Source organism: Engraulis encrasicolus, chromosome 14, assembly GCF_034702125.1.
Source record: "Engraulis encrasicolus isolate BLACKSEA-1 chromosome 14, IST_EnEncr_1.0, whole genome shotgun sequence".
Lineage (NCBI taxonomy): Eukaryota > Metazoa > Chordata > Actinopteri > Clupeiformes > Engraulidae > Engraulis > Engraulis encrasicolus.
Window position 1 is genome coordinate 7,915,435 of NC_085870.1, and position 12,500 is coordinate 7,927,934.

Sequence of the window (12,500 nt, forward strand, 5' to 3'; positions counted from 1 at the left end):
CACGACGTTTTGGACCTTTGTCCTTTTTACGTCGTGCAAATAAAACAATCTGGGAGCATTAACAGTGTTGCGGACTTCTATCATTTACCATTTCGCTATCAGTGAGAGGTCAGGGCAAATAGGTGGAGAACATGATGGTAGAGGTACATGTTCAATCAAAACAAAGGAGAGAATAGCAGTGTTGTTGAACAGTGAAAAACCAAACAGCCAATTCCATTGTCTTTGGTTGTGTTCAGGTAAATAAAAGCCACACTGGCATTGGAAGATAGAACAGCCATGATGTTGTGTGTGTATGTTTAGCCATGTTTAAACTCCCTTTCATATACATAGGACATGATGAAGAACCTGATTCATTGGTACATGATAAACAGTTGGCCAGGGTCTCCAAATATGGCAACTCGTTACTCACTTACTTTGTGTCAATGTAGTTGAACTCGCTTTACTCCATTGCTATTTATTTTTTGATTTATTCCATATTTGTGTGTGAAATCTTGAACATACTCTATGTATATTGGTATCTTTTGTGCCATTCTGTGTGTGTGTGTGTGTGTGTGTGTGTGTGTGTGTGTGTGTGTGTGTGTGTGTGTGTGTCTGTGTCTGTGTCTCTGTGTCTGTGTCTGTGTCTGTGTCTGTGTCTGTGTGTCTGTGTTCAAATACAAGCCAAGAGTAGAGCGATTGCCATCCCCGTGGACCTGGACTGCCAGGTGAACAACCTCTTTGTCAAGTCCAACAACATCGTGCAGAAGACGGCCCTGAGCTGGCGCCAGTCGGCACGCAACGCCATACGCAAGGACTCTGTGCTCGCCACCTCGCGAGACTACAGGAATATCATCGAGAGGCTACAGGTGTGTGTGTGTGTGTGTGTGTGTGTGTGTGTGTGTGTGTGTGTGTGTGTGTGTGTGTGTGTGTGTGTGTGTGTGTGTGTGTGTGTGTGTGTGTGTGTGTGTGTGTGTGTGTGTGTGTGTGTGTGTGTGTGTGTTTGTGTTGCATTTGTCTACATGCCATTGCATAATTGTGTCATAATGGTTACTGAGTGCTTGTCTGTATTTGTGTGCCTGTTTCTGAGTCTATGAATGCGTGCGTGCCTGCAGGTACAGTAGCATAGAGTAGAGTATCATTTATTGATCCCGAGGGAAATAAAGGTGTCCAGTAGCATACATACATAGAAATGTGTGTGTGCCTGCCTGTGTGTGTGCCACTATGCTAGGCAGGCCGCGCCCTCCTAGTGATGCAACACCTCTAGTCAGGCTAGGAGCAATACAAATATCGTTTCTGTGCTCTGGAAAAATCGAGAACTCCTCCCACTTTGTCGGGAAGCAAACAACCAGTAGCAAACCAAGGGAGGCGGGTCAACCATGCCGTTTGGGAAATGTTCATTGTAATGCTCTTTGGTCAAAAACCATGTCTCGAAGAGATTTGAAAGTCGATGATAATCAGGCTACCACTATGCCATTGTATCTGCCATAGAGGAGCATCGGAGGCTGCTGATACAGGGTGAGCTGTCCGTGCTGTGTTGCATATATCTTAATGGTGTTTATCCTGTGTGCGTGTGTGTGTGTGTGTGCGCGCGTGTGTGTGTGCGTGCGTGTTCGTGCGTGTGTGTGTGTGTGTGTGTGTGCCTCTAGGACATCGTGTCAGCTCTGGAGGAGCGTCTGCGGCCGCTGGTGCAGGCTGAGCTGTCGGTGCTGGTGGACGTGCTGCACCGGCCAGAGCTGCTCTTCCCAGAGAACACAGAAGCGCACCGCAAGTGCGAGAGTGGAGGCTTCATCTGCAAGTGAGTGTGTGTGTGTGTGTGTGTGTGTGTCTGTGTCTGTGTCTGTGTCTGTGTCTGTGTCTGTGTCTGTGTGTGGTGGACCTCATCGCTGCCCAAATCCCCTGTGCTCCTCAGGAACAACTTTACAAACATACCCCTGTCAAGCCCCACTGGTGTATGTGTGTGTGTGTGTGTGTGTGTGTGTGTGCGTGTGTGTGTGTGCGTGTGTGTGTGTGTGTGTGTGTTGTGTGTGTGTGTGTGTGTGTGTGTGTGTGTGTGTGTGTGTGTGTGTGTGTGTGTGTGTGTGTGTGTGTGTGTGTGTGTGTTTGTGGACCCGAAACAACAAGAGTGCTTGCTCATGTGGGTGGCGTGGCTGGCTCAGTGGGTTACGTCAGGGAGCAGGGTTTGGTTCTGGTCTGGGTTCGTTTCCCAATCTTTCCTCATCTTTCTCCACTCATTTCCTGTCACTCTGTGCTGGGCTGTCCTGTCTTGAATAGAGTCACAGAAAACCCATAAAAATGCATTAAAAAAAGAATGTTTGCTCATATTATGTTTTTATCTCTAACTCTCTTGCTTCCTCTCTCTTTAAATACCGTACGCATCTCTTTCCTCTCTCCCCTCCATTGTTCCTGTTGCTCTTTTTTTCTCTTTTCTGTCCCCGTTACTCTATTTTCCCCTCATCCTTTCCTTTTATGGTCTTCATGTTTCTTCTGTTGCCCCTCCGTCACCTTAAAATGACCTTGAAGAACGACTTTAACCTCCATTGAATCTTCCTTCTTAATCTTACTCCTGCTATTTTTGGTTCTTCTTTTTCTCCCCTGTCTTGTCCCGGTATTTATTCTTTCTTTCTATCGGTCCCCATCTTCTTTCTTCCCCACTCAGTAAAAAAATGCTGAAAATTTTGAACAAATACCCATAAGCCCACATATTCCCCACATATGTAACTACCACCCCCACCCCAGCTGTCTCCCAGCTTCTCTCCCACCCCCTCCCTCCCATGGGCTCCCTAATTCCCCCGTACAACACACAGAGTGTATTTGATCCCAGAGTATTCTCTATGTGTTGAATTAGGACAGTCAAAAAGATGAGGCGCACACGAGGCTTGCAGGTTCAAAAAGTGTATTGTGGCCGACAAATTAACAAAAAAGTAAACGGAAAATATCTAGAGCTACAAACGTTTCGGACCTAGTCCATTATCAATGTCTCCCGTCCTTTTTGACTGTCCTAGTATCACTATTTTTGGTGAGCAGTCGCACCAAGCAACAAGCGATTCCACAAGTTAAGGCGCAGACGCCAACTTTCTTTGTTTCCTATGTGTTGAATTAACACTAGATATGTTACTGTGCAGACTGATCAAGCACACCAAGCAGCTGCTGGAGGAGAATGAGGAGCGGCTGTGCATCAAGGTGCTGCAGACGCTACGGGAGATGATGACCAAGGACCGGGGCTACGGGGAGAAGGTAGGGACACGAGGCTGCAGCCACAACTGAACCAACTGCACGGTAAACGTACAATGGTTGAGCACTACTATACATGGCTTGACTAAGTTCATGAACTTCTATGCCGTTGAATATATTTTAAAAGTGGTAGCCTTAGGCTAGTTAGTATGGTGGCTCAACTCTATTTTTGCAGTGTGATGCTAACTAAATACACATGCAAAATATCTCGAAAAGATGTCAAAATGATTAACCGCAACCATATCTGCATTGAATTTGCTAAGCAGCAGGCGTATGTGAATGCAAACAGTAGTGAATGATGTCAAGTGATGTCATGTCCATGAAATCAGGCTTGACGCATATACTCTTGTAACATATATGTAACGCATACTGTATAAATTGAGGTCACTTCAGGCATGGAGAATTACTTCATTCTCTGCCTTAGCCAACTTGGAGAAGCTTCCACTCTAACACACACACACACACACACACACACACACACACACACACACACACACACACACACACACACACACACACACACACACACACACACACACACACACACACACACACACACACACACACACACACACACACACACACACTGCATGGCCATTGCTAACAACAATTGCTAACAGCTGCTCACGTGAATATGCGTATGCTTTGTGTGTGTGCTGTGTGTATGTGTGTGTGTGTGTGTGGGGGCAAAGCACTAACCTCACCCCACTCTGTTTCAGCTCATGACCTATGCTGATGACATGGATGGAGCTAAGGTTGTTCTCCTTTTTTATTTCTCTCAGTTCAAATCCTCCTATTTATTTATTTCCCTCTATCGTCGTCCTTGCTCTCGATAGTTCTCTTACGCCATTAGAGTCATGGGTTCCAAGGTGCTATTTCAGGGTATGCAGCTCTACTATACTTTCTGGCTATGCGTTTTTGTCCGTGATATTTCAAGGTGTTTACACAACTGTGATACGATTAGACATATACAGTAAATTGACCCGTTAAATACAGTAAAATGTCTTTAGCTACAGTGACCTTAACTGATTTGGTCGGCGTGATTCATAGTGCTAGGCTAGTGGTGATAACCTGTAGGCTAGGTAGCAATCCACCAGATTTGAATACATTATCTCTCTCCTCCTGCTGCTGCTCTGGCTATACTAACTTCCTGCTGGCGAGAGTGGTGACACTGGACATCTTATCTGTCCTGTGACTGTCCTACCGCCCGCCCCCAGCACACAGCTAAGCACCACTGAGTAATTATAATAACCGCTGGTGCTGTAAAGCAAGCCATATCAGCTAAGCTATATCGGCCTCGCTTACATGATGTTTTGGTAACACTTTATTTTAGGGATACATCTATTAGCACTAATACATACAATGTGCCTGTATGAGTAACTTGTAAGGCATGTACAAAGCAAAATCAGACATTTGTCAGGCATGTATTCACAAATGTCTTGTTCATGCACAATAAGGGATTTATTACCAATTTAACCTTAGTAAGGACCTAGTAGGCCTTAGTGTTTTTCTTAGTACATGCCTTACAAGTTACTTATGCAGGCATTAACATTGTATGTATTAGTGCTAATAGATGTATCCCTAAAATCAAGTGTTACCAATGTTTTTAATTCTGAATTAATAACTTCAGAGTTTACATTGTACTTTCATTTAATTCCGAATAGAAAGTGTTTACATGATGTTTTTTCAAAGCAGAATTAAGTTTATTCGGAATTAAATTGAGTTAATTCTGAACGAAATGTCTCACGTAAACAAGGCCATTGAATGGGAAGACCAATCTGTGCCTACCAAGACGGCAGACATAAATAGTAGTCTATGGCTGAATGTTCACTCCATCATTAATGTATTATGCTGTATGTTGGGAACAGAAGCTAAACTCACACCCTGGCTGCACGTCATTCTAGTTCCTTCCCCTCCTGTCCTACGACCTCGGGCTTCTTGGTTTGTTGCCGCCCTTCCTCCGTTGAGAAAACAACAAAGTTTCCCTGCTTCAAACACAAGCAGGTAATTGGAGTGCTTCTGGGTCTTCACCTTTTTGCCTTGGTGCTCATTAGTGTAGGGGCTCTCAAACTTGGTCCAGGAAGACAGATGCTGAGGCACTCAAGGTTGCATTTTTTAAAAACTTTTTTATTTGGCTAAAAAGTGAAAAAAAATGCAACCTTGAGTGCCTCAGCATCTGTCTTCCTGGACAAAGTTTCCCTGCTGTCAAGCAGCGGAGAGTGGCTTTTTGGAGGGCTTTCCCCCATTCAACATCCCTGATTGAGAATGACAGAATGACTTTCAAGTTATGTTTTTGTCAAGATGTCTTTCATTCAACGTTAAGGCAAAAACATTTAAAAGTCATTCTGTCATTTTCTCTCTGGATGTTTGAATGGGGGGAAACCCCACAAGACCAGAGGCCTCAATTAAAGGTGGGGTTGCAGGTATGACATCACGTTGGGGGAGCTCCCCCAGGATTCTAAGGTTCTACATAGACTCCTATGAGCCTGCGGAACCCCCAACATAATGTCATAATAGTACATTTTCTTAAAATGGCTAACCTGCAACCCCACAATTAAGGACGGGAGGAACTAGAATGACATGATGCCCCTGTATAGTGAGCTCCATGTCATTGCTCCGACAGCCTGTTAGTCCAACATCCCATAAGTCAGACAATTGACCGCTGACTGACTGCATACCGGTCTTTCAAAAAGAGACCCATGATTAGTCCGATATTTTTTGTCTGAAAAGACGTGTGTCGGACTAATGGGATTCTTGTTATGCTCCTCTATGGCTTATTGTCAGACTTATGGACAGTTGGACTAAATTGGGCTGTCTGACCAATGCGCCGAAAACGTTTAGTGCATTACAAACTGAAAAAGTGAACATTTTGGGCACGACAAAGACACAAAACTGGTAGCTATCTTTACATCCCCACAACATCAAGCCTCAACCAATGACTGTCAACATTCATTGGCTTCAACCGTCTGAATCATTTTTTGGCACCCCTCTGCCTAGCTCAGGCCCTCTCACTCTGACGCTAGCCTAGCGCTAACATCTTTAGCATGAACTCCCGTTTTGTTTTGTTTTGTTGCATGGTGCTGCTAACACTGCTATACCGAGCCTCTTGTCTGTGTGTTGTGTGTTGCTGTGCTGACACTGCCCAAAGGAGGTGGATCTGAGTCAGCCTCTCAAACAGCGCGAGGACCAGAGGAGGGTAGGTGACCTTTCAACTTTGAACTCTCGAGCCCTAACCTCCACTAACCTTTAATGAACCATCTATGGAGCTGCTGACTAGGCCTGCACTACTCACATGTACAGTACATGCAAACATGAACAGATGCTATGCACTATACATGCATACACACACATACACACACACACACACACACACACACACACACACACACACACACACACACACACACACACACACACACACACACACACACACACACACACACACACATACACACACACACACACACACACACACACACACACGCACACACACACACACACTCAGACACAAACACATTATGAAAAAATCACTACACTGTAAGTAATTCATTTAAAGTTGTCATCTCAAAAATGTTTCTGATATGATGTGTTCATTTATTAAACTGTGGTAAGTGGCCTTGACACATACTTACTCCAGTCACCAGGGAGACATGGTGTGCCGTAAGTGCTCTCATCTGAGCTTCCTTGTTCAGGGCGAGGCGCTGAGGCAGATTCTGGTGAATCGTTACTATGGCAACTTCAGGGGTGGCGGGAGAAGAGACAGCCTGACGTCCTACGCTAACTCCGCCCTCACACCTGTTGGGCCAGCCAAGAGCCAATCAGGTGAGAGGGCCTTTTTCCCTATTATCTGGTTACTTACTTTTTTATGGTACCTAGGTGTATAAACAGTATGTCAGATATACTGTATATTGGCTTGCATTATGTGTGAGTGCATCTGTGTTGTGAGATTTTTAGTTGTTTATTTCCAGAATTCATGCTGCCCATTCACTAATGTTACCTTTTTCATGAATACTTACCACCAGCATCAAATTCTAATTATTCATTATGACTGGAAAAATTGCACTTTTCATACATGAAAAGGGGGATCTTCTCCATGGTCCGCCATTTTGTATTTCCAAAAATAGCCATTTTTAGCTGCAAAAATGACCATACTAGAAAATATTAGTTTATTACTTAGTAAACTTTCATGTGGCTTTCAATTTGGCAGTAGGCAGCCCAGTTTCAATGAGCAGCATAGTTGCAGTACCTTTTTTGACCATTTTCTGCACAGTGTCCCTTTACGTAAAGAGATTTTTTAATTTGCTTTTTGGGCCTTTATTTCTGATAGGAAAGTGAAGAGCGACAGGAATCTAAGTGTGGAGAGAGAGATGGGATAGGGTTGGGAAATTACCCAGGCCGGATTCGAACCCGGGTGCCCCTGGACATTCAAGCCCATATGTTGGCAGTGCTGCCAGATGTGTCTGATCAAATCCCGCCCAAAAGGTTCTCAAAAAGCGCCAAAATGCGCTAAATTCCGCCCAAATTGAACTAAATACATTGACTTCTATGGGCCCAAAACGGCTGAAAACAAAAACCCCGCCAAATGGCCTATTTTTCCCGTTTTTACCCGCAGACGCTCATCCCAAATAGCCCAATTGGGCGGACACCCGCCCAATCTGGCAACACTGTATGTTGGGGGCTTAGAGTACTGCGCCACAGCGGCCCCTGTAACAGGTACATTATTGTCTGTGTGTATAGCTGGTGGAGGCCTGAGCCGAGCAGAGATGTCTTTGGCGGAGGTCCAGTGCCATCTGGACCACGAGGGAGCATCAGACCTGGTCATCGACCTGATCATGAACACCAACAGCGACCGCGTCTTCCACGAGAGCATCCTGCTGGCCATCGCCCTGCTGGAGGGAGGCAACACCACTATACAGGTCAGATGCTATGTTATCCCATTGTGTCCTGGAGACACATATATGGGTTTTTCAGGATTTTGAGATTTTAGCTGTTTTATTAACTATGTGGGTATGTTAGAGCTGAATGAACACATTACAATGCAATGGGAGGGTCTTGGCTTTTAAATGTAACTCATTTCATGTTTGTATGCGCTTCGGAGGCTGAGATATTTAGGATTTAATAGGAAGAGGGCACCCTTTCCCAAAAAGGGCTTATGACAAAATGGGTTGTACTATAGGCTGATTGCTGTACTCAAATGTGTGCTTTATGTTTACGGCGATGTACAGTAATGTGTGTTAGGTCTTTGTGTATGTTTTGTATTTGTTTATTTATGTAAGCAATTTATGTGTATTTATGCTCTCTTTGTTTTGGTGTGCTGGCTGATGCATGGTTTTAATGTTAATCGGCTATTGACCTTGATTGGTGGTGCTTTTATTCACTGGCCATTGCCATGTCTTTGCATTGGGTATATTTAGTATTATTGATGATATAGTTGTTTGTATTTGAATGGACACAGTCATTTGTTTCCAAATGGGCTCACACATTAAGCCTCACATTGTGCATTAACAAAAGAGTCAGAGTCTTCAACCAATGGTTTGTTGCCCACTGGTAACTTTTTGGCAATACTGCTTGTGGTTTTTTACTTTGTAGTTGCTGTCAGGGCTGTGGTACTCGAGTCCGGACTCTGACTTGATTTCGGACTCATGTCCGTTTTTTTTTTACATTGACTTGTCTTGGACTCACTTTTAGTTGGACTGGGACTTGTCTTGGACTCAGACAGTAGTCTTGCCAATTTAGGCTTCTGGACTAAGAGTTTTTTTTCCTCAAGCCATCCGCTTTTTAAATGATTAAGACAATAACTATTTTTAATTACTTTTATTTTTATTTTATTATTTTTATTTTTTACCATCCAACACAGCACAGAGCAGTTGCAATCCCCATTTCACTGCCAATTGTGCTTGCACAAGGAAGCATGTGACAAATAAAATCTTGAATCTTGAATCTTGAATCTTGGACTCGTCGAAGTTGATCCTAATTTTGTTTAGAACACTGGCCATGGCCACAGATTCTAAAGTGGAGCTTGATCCAGTAATATATGTTACCTTCAAACATTCATCCTTTTAACTCTGATCGTCATGTGACTCGGACTTGACTTTGACTCTGTCTCGTCTCGGACTCGAACCTCTTTGGACTCGGATTTTTCTCAGTCTTGATTAGTCTGGTCTTGGACTTGTCTTGGATGCTACAAAGGTGGATTTGACTACAGCCCTGGTTGCAATGCCACTACGGATATACTGTATGTACGTTTGTACATTTGTACATCCAGGGGCCGTGGGCCTCTCCTCAATCTGAATCGTGGTCCCTGGGGGCAGTACCAGTTGAAAACCCCTGGTCCACAAAACCATGTGCCACCTGGCACTGAGGGAGTTAACTAGGCTTGGATGAATCTCAGATTCCTGCTGGTAACATCTTGTGATTGAGATTATACCTGAGGTCTCTATTGTGAGCCCTCTCTCCTGTGATAGTCTCAAAAGTGTCTCTGCCTGTCCTCTCTGTGGGCCAATTTTAGAAGCTAATGCATGCACACATACACACTCGCACACACACACACACACACACACACACACACACACACACACACACACACACACACACACACACACACACACACACACACACACACACACACACCGAAAATCCCCTTTTAGTGCCCTAGGTATGCTGAATTCCTTCAGCTACCCTTATAAGGCTGTGTAGCGCGTCCTCTCTGTGTCATAATGCCGCGCAAGTCTCACTCAGTTTGTTCAAATTTGTTCCCATCTGCATTTTTCCAGCCTCATTCTGCGGTGTGTTGTGGTCATTCATCATTAACTGACACTGAGCGTAGCGGATAGTTGCCAGTGATGCTTAACTTTGCAAGGGGTGAATTCCTGTGTGTGTGTGTGTGTGTGTGTGTGCGTGTGCGTGTGCGTGTGCATGTGTGTGTGTGTGTGTGTGTGCGTGTGCGTGTGCGTGTGCATGTGTGTGTGTGTGTGTGTTTGTTACTAAAATTGAATCCATAAATGCAGTGCAAATGCTTGTCTGTGTGTGATGTCTATGCATGACTTTGTGTGTGTGTGTGTGTGTGTGTGTGTGTGTGTGTGTGTGTCTGCGTGTGTGTGCGTTTGTTACTAAAATTGAATCCATAAATGCAGTGCAAATGCTTGTCTGTGTGTGATGTCTATGCATGACTTTGTGTGTGTGTGTGTGTGTGTGTGTGCGTGTGTACTTGTGTAATCCAGGACAATATATTTTTTTCTTTTTCGAATTCCTGTGTGTCAGCTTCTGTTCTACAGCTGCATGTTTGGTCACACCATAGAATAGGTTTCACGTGTTACTTATTCTTACCTAACTGTCTGTATAAGTCACCTATAAGACATGTGCTAAGCAAATAATTTCACAAAATTCTTGTTCATGGCTAACAAACCTTTGTTGTTGATAGAATCGTAATGGCCCTAGTGGTCACTTATAAAGACAGTAATTAGTCATGCTTTATTGCAGTGGTGCCCAAACTGGGGGTAGGGACTGCCTAGGCATTTTTTGTCCATTGATATTGCTAGATTTTCCATTAAAGGGGTATGCCACTATTTTGGGGCTTAATACAGTTAAAATCGTTGGCTGGGGTTTATAGCCTAAAGGTGGTAAAGTGTCTTATTTTTCATGTTAAGCGTTGTCTTGCTTTAAGACAAGTTAAAAGAGGGAGCATGTCGCTAAGCTAGTGAAAGTCAATGGATCCGTGTAGCATGCTACATGCTACAGTGATCCATTGACTTTCACTAGCTTAGCTACATACTCCCAGCTAACTGTATTAAGCCCCAAAATAGTGGCATAGCCCTTTTAATAGTTTGTCCGGTAATATTGCTAGGAATCCATGGCTATGGTGGTGGTGGTCGGGGACGGAGGGGGGATAGCATTCTCAAATACAGAAGGGGGTCCCCGCTGAAAAAGTTTGAGGACCACTTCATTAGTGGCTATTGTGTGAACTCTACTCTGTGTTATGTTATCTTTGAATCCTCAGCGTCCGATTCAAACACAAAATAATCAATTATTAATTAATTTAAGGGATCCTTCTTCAAACGCCTGACGGAGGATAAGAAGTCGGAGAAGTTTTTCCGGGTGTTCCACGACCGCATGAAGGTGGCGCAGCAGGAGATCAAAGCCACCGTAACCGTCAACACCAGCGACCTCGGCAACAAGCGCCGCGATGACAGCGTATCAGACAAAGACACGCCTCAGAGAAAGAGAGGTCAGGCCAAGAAACGACTTACTGTCTCTGGAATTTAGTCTGTCTGGGTAGAAAATACTCTGCAAATAAGGATGATGCTGTCCTGATACAACCTGGCTGTTTGTCAGTGATGGCGTACTGCACTGAATATCTGTCTGCGTTTTTATCTGACAGTAAAAGACGAGGTGATGGTGGCAGACTATTGTCTACTCTGTGTCCTTAATATGAATAAGATCAATGGTAACTTGTCAATGTCCTTGTCTGTGACAGTAAAAGACAGGCCGGTGATGACAGACTAGCCTGATTATCATCGATTTTCAAATCTTTTCGAGACTTGGTCTGACCAAGAGCATATCAATGAACGTTTCCCAAACTGCATGGTTGACCCACCTCTCTAGGTTTGCTACTGCTTGACTAGTTTCCAACAACGTGGGTGGAGTCCCTGATTTTTCCAGAGATCAGAAACGATATTTACATTGCTCTTGGCCTAACTAGAAGTGTTGTGTCACTAGGAGGGCGTGGCTAGTGACCGACTATTGCCAATGTTAACTTGCCCATGTCCTCGCCTGTGACAGCAAAAGACGGGGTGGTGGCGACGGAGGAGGCGCGGGAGCAACTGCTGGAGGCCTCGGCGGTCACCAAGAAGGCCTACAGCTCGTACCGGCGCGAAGCCGACCCCGAGGAGGCGTTTGGGCCGGCCGAGGGCCAGGCGGGCGCCGGCGGGGGCGGGGCGGCGGGGGACAAGGGGGCCGACAACGGCGAGATGAGCTTCGTCATCCTCATCATGCAGCCCATCCTGCGCTTCCTGCAGCTGCTCTGCGAGAACCACAACCCGTACCTGCAGGTCTGCACACACACCACACGATGCCTGGCTGGCACGACTTCCAATACACCACACTACTAGGATGGGTGGCCCCAGGCCACACCACATGCACCGCAAACAGAGGCTCTTAGAGAGAGAGAGAGAGACAGAGAGAAAGAGAGAGAGATTTTGTGTGTGTTTGTGTGTGTGTGTGTACCCATTTTCATCACGTGTGTGTGTGTGTGTCAGTGTGTGTCATTGTGTGTGTGTTTGTGTGTGTGTGTG

The 12,500-nt window shown here is 44.9% G+C and overlaps 1 protein-coding gene across 1 annotated transcript in view; it reads left to right on the top strand.

The window, feature by feature from the left end:
• itpr1a (inositol 1,4,5-trisphosphate receptor, type 1a) overlaps positions 1-12,500 on the top strand; it is a 103,268-nt gene that overhangs the window by 66,899 nt on the left and 23,869 nt on the right. Inside the window, exons 36-44 of the mRNA XM_063214850.1 lie at positions 661-845; positions 1,626-1,774; positions 3,102-3,213; positions 3,930-3,965; positions 6,359-6,406; positions 6,903-7,032; positions 7,948-8,126; positions 11,251-11,434; positions 11,989-12,257. Coding sequence (XP_063070920.1) covers positions 661-845; positions 1,626-1,774; positions 3,102-3,213; positions 3,930-3,965; positions 6,359-6,406; positions 6,903-7,032; positions 7,948-8,126; positions 11,251-11,434; positions 11,989-12,257 — 1,292 coding nt within the window. The remainder of the gene's footprint in view (positions 1-660; positions 846-1,625; positions 1,775-3,101; positions 3,214-3,929; positions 3,966-6,358; positions 6,407-6,902; positions 7,033-7,947; positions 8,127-11,250; positions 11,435-11,988; positions 12,258-12,500) is intronic.